The 15,503-nt window shown below is 40.0% G+C and overlaps 1 protein-coding gene across 14 annotated transcripts in view; it reads right to left on the bottom strand.

The window, feature by feature from the left end:
* The window catches only part of Limch1 (LIM and calponin homology domains 1), a 359,165-nt gene that overhangs the window by 89,993 nt on the left and 253,669 nt on the right, over positions 1-15,503 (bottom strand). For all 14 annotated transcript variants that reach the window (XM_023702751.1, XM_023702753.1, XM_023702759.1 and 11 more), the window contains 3 exons: positions 11,918-12,024; positions 8,444-8,474; positions 6,476-6,586 (listed from right to left, as the gene is read on the bottom strand). In XM_023702751.1, coding sequence (XP_023558519.1) covers positions 6,476-6,586; positions 8,444-8,474; positions 11,918-12,024 — 249 coding nt within the window. The remainder of the gene's footprint in view (positions 1-6,475; positions 6,587-8,443; positions 8,475-11,917; positions 12,025-15,503) is intronic.

Genomic DNA, 15,503 nt, shown 5'->3' with positions numbered 1-15,503 from the left:
AGGAGGAGGGGGAAAAGGAAGAGGGGAGAGGGAGAAAAAAAGGGAGAGGGGAATGGGGAGGGAGAGGGAGAAGCAGAAACAAGGTTGAACAGTTGAACAACTGGACTGAATCACACAGTAAGTAGTAAAGCTTGGACTCTGAAACAGGATTCTGGCCCTAAATTCCAAATGATAAAACCTAAAAAGAGTCAGTCCCTTTGATGCAGTTATAGGTCCCCCATCAGATCTTCTTCTCTACTATCAGGATATTCTTCTCTCCCACTGGGTATTTACTACCCCCTTTCACAAGGGATGGCACTAATCTGGACAATGTCCTTAGCTCCGTGTTCTTTATGACTAGCTCACTCAACTATAAATTTTGCACAAGACACACTGCTTGGGGTAATGCTTAAGAGCATGGTAGGAAGCCAGATTGAATTTAAATCTTGGCTCTACACATTGCCAGCTGTGTGACCTAACACAAGCTATTTTACCCTGGCAGCCCTCATCTGGAAAATGGGGCCAGTGCTATCATTTGTCCCCAAAGGAGGCTAGGAGAGTTAACTGTGTTGCTGTATTGAAAGGAGAAAAATTCATAATACAGAAGGAGAAATAATATCTATCATAGTTATGATTAGTATCTATATAAACACTATAAATTTATAGTGCTTATTTTTTGTCTTCTCTTCTAGGAAATAATGCCCACAAGAACAGGTAGTGTGTTGATTTCTGCATAATACTGTGTCCTCAGGACACAGTACCTGGTACATAGAACATGCTAGTTTAATATTTTTGGAATGAATCACTTCCACAACTGAGTGGAGAATAAGTGATCACACTGGAAAACTGGAACCCTTGACACTTTAGCAGAGGCATATAAATTTCTATACACAAATTGCACACTTTTAAATTGAGTTAGGAAAACACGTTTACATACATGGTACTCTTTTTTCTCCTTCCCCACTTATGTCCCATAGCTACATGTCCTGGGCCCAGTTACCCATCAGAGAGGGCAGACACCCAGGAATGTGGGCCACTGGTCCCATGTGGAAGTGACATGCCTACAAAGTGCTGGGTGCAATTTTATAAAACTCGATTTTTGAAAAAAACAGTATCAGAATGGTTTTCCCCAAGGCCTGTCCACCCCTCCCCACAAACCACAGGAGAAGAGCCAGAAGGAAAGGGAAAATCAACATATTTTTTGGAGCTTCTGCTGCTTTCTCACAGCTAGCTATGGGAAAGAAAAACAGCAAGGCTTCCACGTCCACTACTATGCCGAAAGCCAAGAATAAATCCTTGGGCCCAGTGCACGGGCTAGGAGGTGAGTGTCACAGCCAGCCTGATGGTGAAAACCAGGCACTGTGGCCACCCTTGGCCAACCTGGTGCCCCATGAAGGGGTAAAGCAAAAGGTGGGCTCTCTAGCCAGAAATAAAGATGTGGACATCCACTGCACACACAGCTTTGGGGGTCTTTATGGCATCCCCCAAAGTGAACTTTTAGGGGAAGGGAGAAAATCTAACCGTCCACAAAGGGCGATGTGGCCTAAGACCTCCTTTCCTGGGGCCTAATAACAACACTGCCTGTGCTTTTCGCTTGGGGCTGGGTAGCTTTCCTTCTTCAACACAGCACTGTGAGGAAGGGAAATGGGACTGGAATAAACCTGCTGTGCTAAGTGCTAGCTGTTCTAGTACAACTGCTAATGAAAAGGGGAGAATTACTAGCTTCCATGAAATCTCTGTTATTAAACTATGTTCTCTCTCCCCCTTCTGTGAGAAAGAGAACCAGCGAGGGTCAGTGGATGTCTTCTGGTACCCGAGAATCTCCATGTGCCTCCTTTGCACCCCACCACATTTTCTGCTTCCTTTGTGATTTACAATGTAACGTAGGCAGGTCCCACTCTAAAGTGTCCAGGGCTCTGATTTTCCAATCTGATCACTTATTCTCCACCTACCCACTCAATTGTGGAAGTGATTCATTCCACAAATATTGATTTAGCATGTTCTATGTGCTGGGTATTGTGCAGAAATCAACACACTCCCTGTTCTCATGGGCATTATTTTCTAGAAGAGAAGACAAAAAATAAACACAAATATACCATGAACATAAAGTTGGATGATAAATAGCATGAAAAAGCACAGCAGGCTGAGGGAAGAGAGGTTGACGGCAGTGTTATCTAGGGTCTGTATTAGTTTGCCCATCCTGTTGCCTCCTCTTTATTCCTTCTTCCTGTTAATGCCCTCACCCTGTGAGCCACACACAGTGGTCACAGTGACTGGCACTGGAATAGGACAGCACATCCCAGGAACTGTACACTGGGAGCCAGGGGAGGTGTTCTCCTGCCTTTCTGGGGAAGGACTTAGAGGCAGTGGAAATGCTGGTGGCCACATTTCCTATTAGAAGGGCCTATAGGAGGGAGAAGGAAATCAGGGAGCAATCAGAAGAAATGAGGAAAAGCCACAGAGGAAGAACCACATCGATGACCGTGGAGCTCCAGCCCCTGAGGTCTCTACGGTACCTCTTCAATCTCAGTATTATGTACCAAGATGTGTTTAGTCTAAATGCCCTTTGGATGGGAGGCCTTCCCTGACACACCCAGGCTCAGTGAAAGGCCACTGTCACCCTATTTCAGTGACCCCTCATGTATGCACAGGCAGCAACAATCTGTGAGTACCTATTATGTGCTAGGTTCTATGCAAAAGGACTTACATGTAGTAGGCAGAACTTCCTGGGGTTCCCTATAGTGAGCAATCTTAGGTACATTTCTCCCACTAGAAAATTGAGTTTAAAATATTTTTGGCTATTGTGCTTTGTGAAATAAAATGTTTCAATTAAATGTTTTAATGTTTCAAATTTCTCTCAGTTTAAATATGTAGAAGAGACTGAAGTATTCCCTCAATATTTGTAATCCCCTTCTTTAATAAAAATATCCATGACTTTCAGCTGAAATAATGTCCACGTTCCCCTGACTTTTTTAGAATGCATGAATATGTGACTAAGTTCAAGTTAATAGGATGTAAGCAGGGGGCGATTTTAGTATTTTGATGCTGCTATAACAGAATGACACACACTAGGAAATTCATAAAGAAAAAAATTCTTTATAATTTAATTTAATTTTTTTTTTGTATTTTACAGAAGGGTCTATAGGGTGTTCAGGGTCTTACTACTAGATCGGACTCAGTGATCTGTTTGTTTACAGCCTCCCAAGAGCTGGGATTACGGGCCTGCACCACCACGCCCAGTCTCAATCACCGACTCAGGAGGGCAGGCCCAGGGATCAAACCCCGGCCCCTGCACTTGCTTGTAGGCACTTTAATTCACTGAGCTATTTGGCTGGCCCCAAGAAAAAAATATTTCTTATTTTTTAGAGGGCCATGAAATCCAACGTCAAGGACGACAGAACAAGGCAGAGAGGTATGACGTGGCTACAAAGCACACAGCAGAAGTGACCCCCTTTCCTGACAAAGATAAGGAACCCACCTTGGCAATGACAACATTAATGCATTCTTGAGGGAGCCTTCGTGACCTAGTCACCTTTTGAAGGTCCCACCCCGCAACCCATCACAGGAGCAATTAAATTTCAGCATAAATCCAGGAGGGGACATTCAAGTCATAGCAGGGACATAGTATAGATCATCCTAGAAATTTGTTTTAAGGGAAAATGTTGACTGCTGTCCCCACTCCGACTCTTTCCCCCTGACTTGAATGTGGACATAGCATGAAAGCCTATGCAATTAGCTTGAACTAGCAGGGCAGAAGACATGGTGATGCAGAAGAGAGAAGACCCCAGGCCTTGTGATGTGGGACAGACCAGAAACACCCCCAGACTTCTGTCTAGGCTTTCTTTATATGACTTAGTAATACGTACCTTCCTTTAGCTATTATTAGGAGTTCTTTCCTACTTGAACCCAATCCTAAGTGATAAAATGAGTCAATAATTTATAGCTAAAACAACTATTTCCAACTGCTTGGTTGGATCATAAGGGTTGGGGCATTTACTCCCAACTTTGTATAGTGACAGGACATAGTGTAGCTGACCTACTTAGTGCCAGTCATGCTTTGTTTAGGGATTTGAACCACATCAGGTCCTGCTGTGTCGTTAAAGAGGGTAGCACCTAAGATGTTTGAAATGCAGTGAGATAGTGAGGTTAAGATTGATAGCCCAAATCGTTTGATAATAACAATAAGCTTTTCTTCTGGATGGTTAACAACCTAAGTTTGCAGACCAAAATTAGAGAAAAAGGAGGGATACAAGGAAAGCCAACATTTTGGCCCTAGCCTTCTAAGGTCAATTAAGACTCAGGACATATGAGAACTTGTACTGTAAGGTCATGTACCTCGGTAATGTCCCAAATTTTCTGATCAAGAAGATTATGGGGCCAAAGAGGAAAGTGATCGATGACATAGAGTGGGCCTAAGGAGAGTCACATGGGGAGAAGATACTCTCTCAGGCTTTCACAGAGAGCACATTGGCCAAGCATTGACCGTGACTCATCCACATGGCTGCACTGATAAAGGTTCTACAATCTGAGGTACAGGATCTCAGGACAAATCCTGAGGGCATTTCACTGACCTTCTCAGACCAAAAAGCTACAACTCTTGTTGCACAGGTCCTGCTTTACCTTGGTCTTAACCATCCAGCAGAAAAGTATGAAGATGAAATTATAAGAAATAAAGCCATGCTGTTAAGTTGAGCTGTGGGGGACTCAGGTCAATAATTTCTGACATTGCCAGTTAAAGAGAAGACCCAATGCTATTATGGGCTACTGGACTCTTTTAGAATATTTTGCTGAGTTTACACACCTATAATATTCAATAACGGAACTTAGAAAAAATGGGGTATACAGATGAATGTCCATTTTGTATCTGTGTATTCAAAGTGGTTGGGATAGATATATAGTTACATTCTGTTAATGAATAGAATGATTTGTTCTAATGGTGTTTGTAAATAGGATCACAGGTCTGCATCTTGTACAGCAATTAACCACTAAGAAGAATATATGCAGTGTATTATTTGTTGAAAAATAAAAAAAAAAGAAATTGAAATAAAAAAAAATAAAGAGGGTAGCAGCTGTTAACATCAAGTCACTTCTAGGCAGCTAAGGTAACTGTCTCAGTAGAAAGGGAAACCAGGTAAGGTGAAGGAGCCAATAGTCAGTCAGATTATAGAGGACCTAGACAAGTAGTGAGAAAGTTCAATGATGAGAAAAAAACCAAAGCCTAAGACAGTCCAGGGAGGGAATTATGAAGTAAAGCTTCAAACAGCTTAAACCAATGACCCATACATTATTGTTCAATTCTAAATTTAACAGAAAAACAAACATTTAGACTTCTCATAGCCAGACTAGAATTTGCCTTTGTAGTTCTGCTAAGGATAGTGTGAGAGGGAAAATTAAAGGACAAATGAAATTAAGAAACAATATGTTGAGCTTTGTCATGAGGGTGTGTTTGTATTTATAAGAATTTGAAGAACTTTGTATATATGTGTCATGATCAGTATGAACACTTTGTCTGCTTCTTAGTACATAAGCCAGACTGGCTTTGGCCAGTAAAGACTGGTAGTTTTAATTTAAGAACAGAAGAGCAAATTATAAGAAAGGTAGAAGAAATTTCTTGCTTTAAATATTAAAAGAAATGTTGTAAACCACTGAATATCTCTTAGTGAGGTCTTACTAGTTTCTTTATTTTGTATGTTAGAGAAATGAGAAAGAGCAAAGCCTCAACTGTAGTACTGTAAAACACCCCCATCCAAAAGACCTGGATGCATATTACTAACACTTTGGACAAATTAGATAGATCGCTGCGCCTCAGGAAGGAATATGCAGGCAGGTCCACACAAAGCATTCCACTGCTTCCTTGGCAAGATCCTGCCTTACGCTTTTCCATAATCAAATAAATAAATCAAGCTTTTAATAATGTTTAATCAAAATGTTTTATCAAATAAACAAACCAAGCTTTATAAATATTTCCCAAATTTCTCAGTCATTCACATCCAACATCCAAAAGCAACACAGATCAGAACAGAATGCTCCTCATTTGTCACAGCTCATCTAGGGCAAGCACAGAGGCCAGGACGTGGCTGGCATTACTCTCCCACACCAAGGTTCTGTTGGGCAAGCACAGTGACCTTTAGGCCGAAAACACAGAGCACATACGCATTTTTGTATAATACTGCATTGTTTAATCCAAGAATTATTCCTCCAAGAAAACAAGCTCCTCTGCATACAAAGCTAAATACTGAAAGATTAAATTTGCTCTTCTGAAATTAAAGTTGGATCCAGCTCAGATCTTCCTTCCATTCCCCAAAGGATAAAATTCAGGTAGGCATGAGGCACAAGAGGCAAAGACATCATTGGTAAGATAAACAGTCATTTCCTTGAATATGTGACACCTTCGGCCCATACAATTTTACCATGTGGAACTGTAATAATCTTAAAAAATAAGGAAATGTGTCACCTTGGTCCAGCCTCATGGCATAGAGAAGAAAAGCCAAGTTACCTTTCTCATCTGAGCCAACAATCCTTCGAACTCCTTCAGGTTCAGGGTAGTACCACTGTAGGACGTGCAGCTATTTGCAGCTTTGCCCAGCCAGTAAATGGTGACTAGAACCTGTGAAAGAAACCATGTGTCCGAGCAGGAGAACCAGTCCTCACAGATGATGGCTAAGCTGAGGAATCAGCAGTGCTCTCCTACTAAGCAAGCAGGAAGGAGGGGATGAGCATGGCTGATTTACAAAAACCTCCATGCATGAGGGATCCATTAAATGCAAAATCATTGTAATAAGAACCACTCAATGCTGTCTCCATCAACAAAACCTGAATCAGTAGTTAAAAGACTCCAGCTTTAGGAAAAGTTAGGTTGTGAAACAGTGATCCCCAAGACAGTAAGAAGGAAAAATAAATCCTCCTAAATTATTTTCAGGTAGTGGTTTCAAAATTAGGCAGCAACATTTTCCAGAAATTCTTTGGAGTTTTTACCCAGACAGGTGAGGAAATTGACTCTCAAATTCCCTTGGAAAGGGGCGATCTTGAAGATTCACAGTTTTATGTGTGGGCTCAGAGGTTCCCATAAGAATAATGGCAAAAATTCCAAAAAAGTTTTAGAAGTTAATTAGCGCTTCCCAGTGCAGAACCAACACAATATACCTGATTAACACTGGAAGAAAGCAGTGCAGTAACAGATGTGACCTATATGTACCTCGCTTAGGACCATAGATAGATTCCTGGCATGGGAATTTTCAGCCTTCTACCAATGAGACAACCTTGGATGCTTAAGGATTTCTATAAACATTCAATGGCCTGATGCTACAGCCTTATATTAACTTTGCTCTATCTTTTCAGAGTCTGTCCATACAAGCAAATGCTTTTCACTGACTCCCAGCAGGAGTCAGCTAAGAAGAACTCCTAGAAGCTCACTTATAAGGTCCTGAGGCCCATGTACAAAGGCACAACTAGCGTTTCATGTTCACATTCTGTCTTACTAGTTCAACAAGGCTGGGAAGGGCTTATTGTAACTCATTCCACTTGGCAGGCCAGAAAATGTTTTGCACAGTGTGATAGAGGTCTATGGATCCAGAGGGCACCCCGCACAAGGTATGGATATGTGCATCACTGGTGTCAGGACGTGACTCCGCTTTCTACCTCTGTGGGAAAATTTTGTATCATGAACATTCCAAGACTTCCAGAAGGCCTTTTATTAATTGTTTATAAGTAAATTTTTAGGGAACAGACCATTTCAAATATCAAAACACCAGCTAGGACCATAAAATAACAAATGTATGTGAGCCAGTCTTGGAAGATATAATAAGGAAATGGAAACTAGACCATGCTGTAGTTTCAATCATGAGTTTTCTGATTTGTTTAAAATTGCATGATTAAAAATATGGTACATGTCTCTAGTTGTATGAAGGACAAAAAAAGATTAAAAAATGAGAATGTCAATCAAATAGCATTTGGGAAATTAAAAAAAAGAGGTCACAGCTAAGTTTCTATTTTAGATATAGGTTACTTCTTATAAATTCCAATTTAAATTTAAAATGAAAAGCATGAACACAACTGTTACTTGAAAATAAGATTTAACTACAAAAAGTTGATTTAGCCAAGAACTAGTAAGAACTCCAAAGATAAAGAGGAAAAAAAATCACAATAAGGACAGGGCCACAAAAGTCAACACTATTCATTTTATGCTGACTATTTTCTAAAACAGTTTGCCCAATTTTTTAATTTAATAATCCCATCTGGACCCACAAATGGAAATCAGCTGAAGTTGGTGTTGAGCTGATCATTTTATGTTTTAAGAAACAGAATCACTAATGGAACACAAGCTTTTATTTGTTTATTTCTAGAATGAGTGCTTCAAGAGAAAGGACTCTTTCAGCAAGTCCATGGGAGGCACTGAATTTGCTAAATTTTATATTGTACATGAGCCATTAGTGTAATGGGTGCAGAAGGAAGTTAAAACACTTACATTTTTCAGCTTCCTTGTATAATCAGGATTCCTATGATAGGAAAAGGAAAAGAAATGATGTCAGATGAGCCGTTTATTCACTGTGATCATTCCTTAAACATCTCTGAGTTGAACTTGAACACACCAGAGGTGTATGGTTTGTGTCTACACGTCCTCCTGAAGCCTCATGGAGTCAAGGGGGCGGCTTCCAGAGTGTGTGATTCATTCATGATCGAATCTGGGATTATCGATGGCAGCGTTACACCCGGCCCGGGGCAGATAGGCTGAATGCAAAAGAAGGAAAGGAGAGAGGCTAGTTCTCTGCCCCTGCTCCTCCCCCTTCGCTCTTGCTATTTTTGCTCTTGTTCTCTATTGCCATCAAGTGCTGTCCTCTGCCATGTCCTGCTCTGCCTTGGAGCCAGCTGAGTATGGATTGAAATCTCCACAAACTGTGAGCTAACTGAAGCCCTTTCTTCCTTAATTTTGGGTGTCAGTATTTTTGTCCCAGCAATGAGAGCAACGGAATGGACACAACAGGAAATACAAGGATAGTTAGTTTTTAAAGGCCTGGTGATTTCAGACACTGACTAAAATTGTTTACTGAACAAGTAGGACAAGGTTGGAAAAAAGTTCCACCATGCAACCTGAAAAGATAAACTTTGTTGTATCTGGAAAATGAAGAGTTGACCATTTACAGTTGACTTTTTCAGGCTTAGGACTGAAGAGTCTGCCTTTTGTGAAGTATGACTGCATTTCCAAAATCTTTATGCAAGTACCTTTAAAGGTCTGAAAGCTTAATTAAATAGACATGAAGTTATGTGTACCAGAAGCAACACTATCCAAATATTTGTCCTTTTCTGCTCTGGACATAAATTAACGTTGGGAATTAGCTCAAAACATGAAAATATGTGTGCTATGTTTAAACATGTGCACACATTCTCAAACACACATGATGTATACTCTGAAATTATAAGCAACAAAAGTATATTGAAAAACATTAAAGTTTTCTCCAAAACTATTTCATTTTTATAATAACATGTCAAGCAATAAATACTAAAAGAACTTCTGCATCCTCTCCTTCACCATAATTTCACTAAAGAGGAAAGAAATGGAAAAACTATATGACAGAAACCAGTAAAGAATTCCATCAAGTAGTTAGGCTTGGATGACTTCCTTGCAGCATATTCTGCCCAAAGTACATAGGAACAAACAGGTGGGCAACTCCAAGTCAGCTGAGATTCAAAGGACTAGTACTCTGCGGAGGAGACAAACCCATCCTCAAGCACTTTGATTAACAGAAGCATTGAGGGTCAGAGATATAGCTCAGTGGTTCAGGCACCTGCCTGGCAGGGCAAGGTCCTGAGTTCAATTCCTGGTACCAAAAATAAATAAATAAATAAACATTGATCCAATTTGGATTGGATTAAGAATATGGCTTCATGGTTTTGGTTTTAATAGGAAAGCTCTGACAAAACTAAACAAAAAAAGGGGGATATAAATGAAGGACCATTTTGTATCTGTATATACAAAATAGTTAGGATAGATATACAGCTACTTTCTCTTAATTCAATGAGAAGAAAGATTTGTACTAATAGTGTTCGAACAGGATATCACGTCTGCATCTTGTACTATGAATAACCACTACGAAGACAACAATATACAATGTATTAATTATTTGCAACTGTCCTACTAACCTGTTTTGAAACTGTCTCATTGCTCTTTGTTTCTCAATAAAATTAATAATAAAAAACAAAAAGAAACTTAAAAAAAAGAAAATTGGTGAGCCTTCAATAGAAAAAGACATACATTATCTGCTGAGACATCTACAATTTTTTTTTCATTTAATAATAACAACAAACACATTAAAAGAAACTATAAACTCCAAACACTTATGTACAACTAAGGCCACTGACCCAGGGAGCTGCAGACCTAGGGCTACACCCTCATCTCCTGAGGCCTCGTTTTTGTATGTAAGCAAAATGCTTCATGCATTTCTAAAACCAGCCAACCATAAACTCCTAGCTTAGCAATTCACTGTTAAAAATGGCTCAAAAAAGCCCAAATGCAGCTGCAGCATGCAGGTGTGCTTTCCTTCCCTATCTGAGTGGTGTGTGTGACTGATGTCCACACGCACAGCTCCTGTTGTTTCTGGCCACTTGCAACCAGGTGAAGCCATGAATTTGTCAGACAAGGCAGAACCTAACACAGTTTCCCCAAATGAACAAAGATTTACAGTGGCCAGATTTAGGTACAGTAATAAGTGCAGCATGTGATGGGTAAAATGAGGATTATGGGAGTTTTTATGTTCAAATACATTCATTCTTATTCAGTGAGTTCTCTACTTAACTAAGTTTTTTCCATGAGAAATGTTAGAGAACAGCACATTGACAGCAGACAAGTAATCTAGATGATCAGTGACAGTGGATCTCTTCCTTATTCTCAGTCATGAATCAGAAAATCCGGTACAAACCCCTAAGCTTTATTTCATGAATGGATTCTATTACCCCATACAGCCCCGTTATATTGCTATTGCTGTGGTTATGAAATCAGTGTCAGGAAATACTACAAAATTAACAGCTCTGAATTTGGGTTTCTCTCCCTTTTCTGTCCTTTCATCATAAAATCACCCCAAAAGTTACCAATCCAGAGACCCTGCCTATGCAATTCAGCTTATTGGTAAGACAGTCTTGTCAAATATTGCTTAGTGAAGGTGGAAAATATTCCATAGGAAACCAGTAGGCTCTAAATACCTAAACTATAGGAAAGTGACCTGTGTCATCTCATTGGGACATTTCCTCTCTTCACCCTCTTTCCAAGCTATTTCTTTACACAGAAGTACAACTGCCTTTGCTTTCCCTTTGATGTTCTCCTAGAATACTTTGGTTCAAACTTTGGCTCCCTGAGCAGACACAGTCAATAACAGTCAGAGGGCCCATGATCCTCCTCCATAGAGTTTGCTCCCTGACACATATGAGAAAGCAGTTGCAAATGGAAATTCAGGAGAAGTTTCTCCTTAATGTAATTTCTTTTTTTGCGTAATAAGCAGAGTTTAGAACTGTTTACCTAGTTTGTGGCCTGCCAAGAGCCTATTCAAATGCCCAAGTGGAGCCAATAAAAGGTTTTTGTCTAACATACAAACATTCTGTGCATATTTTTCTCTTGCCTCTCTGTTCAACTTTACTTAACATTTTTCTCTTCTTCAAAATTCTAACTGTATTCAATTTCTAGTACAAAAAAAGAAAGAAAAGAAAATTCTAACTCTATACATATGACTCTTGTATTTGAAAAAGTCTACTTGAGCAGAATGAAACCCATACAGACAGAAGGGCAGTAGAAGTGCAGTGTGTCTTATTTGAAAACTTGGTTTGTGCCTTCATATTTTTATTTTATTAGGCATACGCAAGTATTTGCCTCTTAGAACTTACAAAATCATCATAAAACTGAAAACCAAACCATCAAGAGGTTTCCCTTAAACATAAATCATGCTTTACTTACTTGACTGTTGCTCTGTTGGAAGTATCCTGGAGGTCACTCGGGTCAAAGAGTTGAGATTCTTTAAGGCCGAGCTCTTTACAACCTCTCAAGAATAAGATGATATTATCCTGGAAGAAAGAAAAGATGTTCCACTCCATGTTAGAGTAGATTATCATTATGAACCAGCCCTTCACTGTTAATAGCTCAAATTTCTGGAAGAATACTATTCACTGAGACTGCTAGAGTTGTGTCTAAATCATAGTGTTGCATAACAAAATTATGTTTCGTTAGGAAATGCCAGAATAAATACTTAAACTTTCAAACACACAACCATGCCAAATCCATTTTTCCATTTTAACTTCACACCTTTCTATAAAACAAGTAAAATGCCATTTGGAAAGGGGAATTTAGCATCTTAGGGAATAGTAGTTTTAAACCAGGCAGTCTCCATCACTTCAAAATTCTTTGCTTATATCCTATTGCCTAGAACCAGATTCAAATTGGTATTATAGAGATAATAGTAATAGTTTTCATTACCCAAGAGATTTTCTCATCTTTATCAGGTTTTTCTTATATTACATCCTTATACATTCTTTATGGTTCTTGACTGATAATATCTTCATGGACTAAAAACTGAATTAAAAGCAAAGCAGAAAACGAAAACCTAGACTTAGTTGGGAAAGGACAAAGAAGAGCAAGGAAAGTCTGAAAATAATGCAGTCTTCCCTCAAAAGAAAAAATTCCCAAGTAGATAAAATATTCTGTGCACTAGCAGAGTGGCAGGCAGGACTGGAATTGGCCTGACAAGGAGAGAGGGTTCCAGTCTTCATCTGCTGTGATCATCAAGACTGACTGAATGGTCTGAAAGTGCCTGAAGATGTGGGGTATCCGGGCACTCGAGCGTCGGCCAACAGGTTTATCAGTTACAGGTCTCTAACTGTTCTCTTCCTAGAAGATCTTGAAGGTGCCAGCTGACTCACCAGTTAGTGAAAGCTACGGCACAGCAAACGGCAGGCATAGGAGAAACTCCAGCAAGAACCTAGCCAATACTGTCAGAAAGATGCTGTGCATGTGTGAAATGATGGTGGTGATTACCAAATCAAGTAGTCACCCAACTGCAGCTCAACAAAAAGACAGGCAAGGTAGTCTTTCCAATTCTCCACTGTGTAGGCAGATTTCCAGGCCCTCTAGGATCCTGTTCCATGACATGCCTGCCCTACGAAATCTTCTTCCCTTGACTATGAGTGAAACCTGTGAATAAGATAGGCTATCACTCTATGGATATTTTTCCTAGCCAGATGGCTCTGAGATAACCAAAAGAAAGATGATCTGACTGGACCTGAGCTAATGAAGCGAGCCTTTAAGAAGAAAATGAAGTCAAAGTTCTGGCTGGCTATGAGCTCTATAGCTGCAAAGAGATGGACTCTGCTAACTACTGGATGAGCTTAGGAAAAGTTTAGAAAAGGCTCACTCTGCACAAAGAATCCAGCTACACCCTAGCCAGACTTCTGACCTATAGAAAATGGGAGGGAATAAAGTTTTAAGTTGGTAAGTTTCTGGTAATTATGGGTGAAATAGTAAGAATTAATAAACTTGGGCTCTGAACAATGATTAAGAACAAAAGCACAAAGTTCCTAACCTGTCCGCAGCTCATATTATAGGCCAGGCATTCTTCCAAGAGCTGTACATACATTAATTAACCCACTTAATTGCTGCAGTGTTAGGAGGGTGGTGTTATTCTTTTATATCCTCATTCTACAGATGAGCAATGTCGGTCCCAAAACAATTGATGTATTGTTCAAGGCTAGATAGCTAGCAAAGGATAGAAGTGACAGAACACTATGGCATGTCTGAGAAGGAGCCTGAGCCCAAGCTCTAAGGCCAGTACCCAAAGACGAGGAGGCTAGGGAGGTGGGTTGACCACAAAGGGCTTTCAACACATGGAAAGCAGGCTGCAGGGAGGCGGTAGGGGTAGTCCTTCTCAGAGACATAAATGCCAGCTCTGTGGTGGAACGAGATTGTTGGGGAGCAGAGCTAGGAGGAGGAGACAGTACAAAGGAAGGACTTACGAGGGGCAAAACAGGAGATAGGCAACCAGTCAGGTGACACTGCAGTCTCACTTTCCCCCACCAAGATGCCTCTGTCCCAGCAGGTTTTCTCTCTTGTGTGAGGCTCTGGGCTTTTCCAGCATGTAAGACATGTCATCATCTCCAGCCCTGTCACCACCCTTAGGACCTCTTGTCAGCTGACCAGTGAGCTGGTCACACCATATCTGAAGTTCAGCATACCTTTGCCATCTCTTTTTTATTTTCCACATTTTTTAATGATCAAATTTCGGGGCTTCCACCCACTCCCTGAGTTTACAGTTTACCACTTTCTTACCAACACATTTTTCATTGGTTAACCATGTCTTAGGGAAAAAAGAGAGAAGCAAAAGAAGAAAATAAGGGGAGTAATTAAGGCTTTACCAATGACTCAGGTCTTTCCATTTATACACTAATCATCTTCTTAGTTAATTTGAATATTGAATCTTTCCTTTTAATAAAGTCATTTTGTCCCAATAGTTCTGTTACCATATATGAAATAAGTAATTTTCAGTCCTCTTTTGCTCAGTTCATTTTGTTATCACAAAACATCTCCATTTATCAGTGAGCTTGATGTGTCAATTGCTTGCTTCCAGAGCGTCTGTCTTCCCTCAGTTCCCAGACCTCCAAGTTGCGCCCCAGTGCTGCCCAGCAACAGGAAAACCGAAACACTTTCTCCTGGGATCTGGTGGTCCTTAATGCAGTGGAAGGGGCGACCTGAAGGCAAGGGGCACGTAAGGGTATTTGTTTGGTACACTTACACATTACTGCTTGGATGGAAAAATGAGGAGAAAAAGGGAATAAAAGTACCAAACATTTAGTATATTTATAGGCATACATTGATATAAATTTGCTACAATAAAGTATGGCTGAAAACTGGGAAAATATGAAGGTGAGGTAAAAAGCCTTTGTTTTCTAATTTTTATCTACTATTTTAAGTCAAGAAAGTAGATCAATGAAGGTTTTAGGAATCAGAAGATGTAAAGCACTTTATAAGTCATTAAACGTACCTGACATTCACTGAGCATTTACCACATGCCAGGTTATTCTATGATTACTTATGGATTAAGTCTTTAATCTTCACAACAATACAGGTAGCAGGTACTATTATGGTTTCCATTTTACAGATCAGTAGTTGAGGCCCAGAAAAATCATACACCACACCAGTCACTCAGCTCCTGGGGCTGCCCCGCTGCCCAACTTAACACAACACAGGGAAATAAGGTTTCTCTCTATGTGAAAAATTTAAATCCAAAGAGTTGACAGTTTCTTCTCTCATATTTCCAGCTGGTGCCTTTTTTTTTTTTTTTTTTTTTTTGCGGAACCTGGGATTGAACTCAGGCTCTTGTGCACTTAATGTACTGAGCTATCTCCCTGGCCCTGCCCTATTCTTAATCTTATTGAAATTTCAGTTTCAAGTCTTTCTTTTTTTCTTGCCTTTTCTTATCCACTCTGACTTTCTCTTTCATGCCTGCCTCCTCCAAATACCCAATCTGTCTGTCTGTCTGTCTGTCTGTCTGTCT

Source organism: Octodon degus, unplaced genomic scaffold (genome assembly GCF_000260255.1).
Source record: "Octodon degus isolate 3935 unplaced genomic scaffold, OctDeg1.0 scaffold00158, whole genome shotgun sequence".
Classification (NCBI taxonomy): Eukaryota; Metazoa; Chordata; class Mammalia; order Rodentia; family Octodontidae; genus Octodon; species Octodon degus.
The sequence above is the reverse complement of the archived record's forward strand: the minus strand, read 5'-3'. Positions and strand labels throughout refer to the sequence as shown.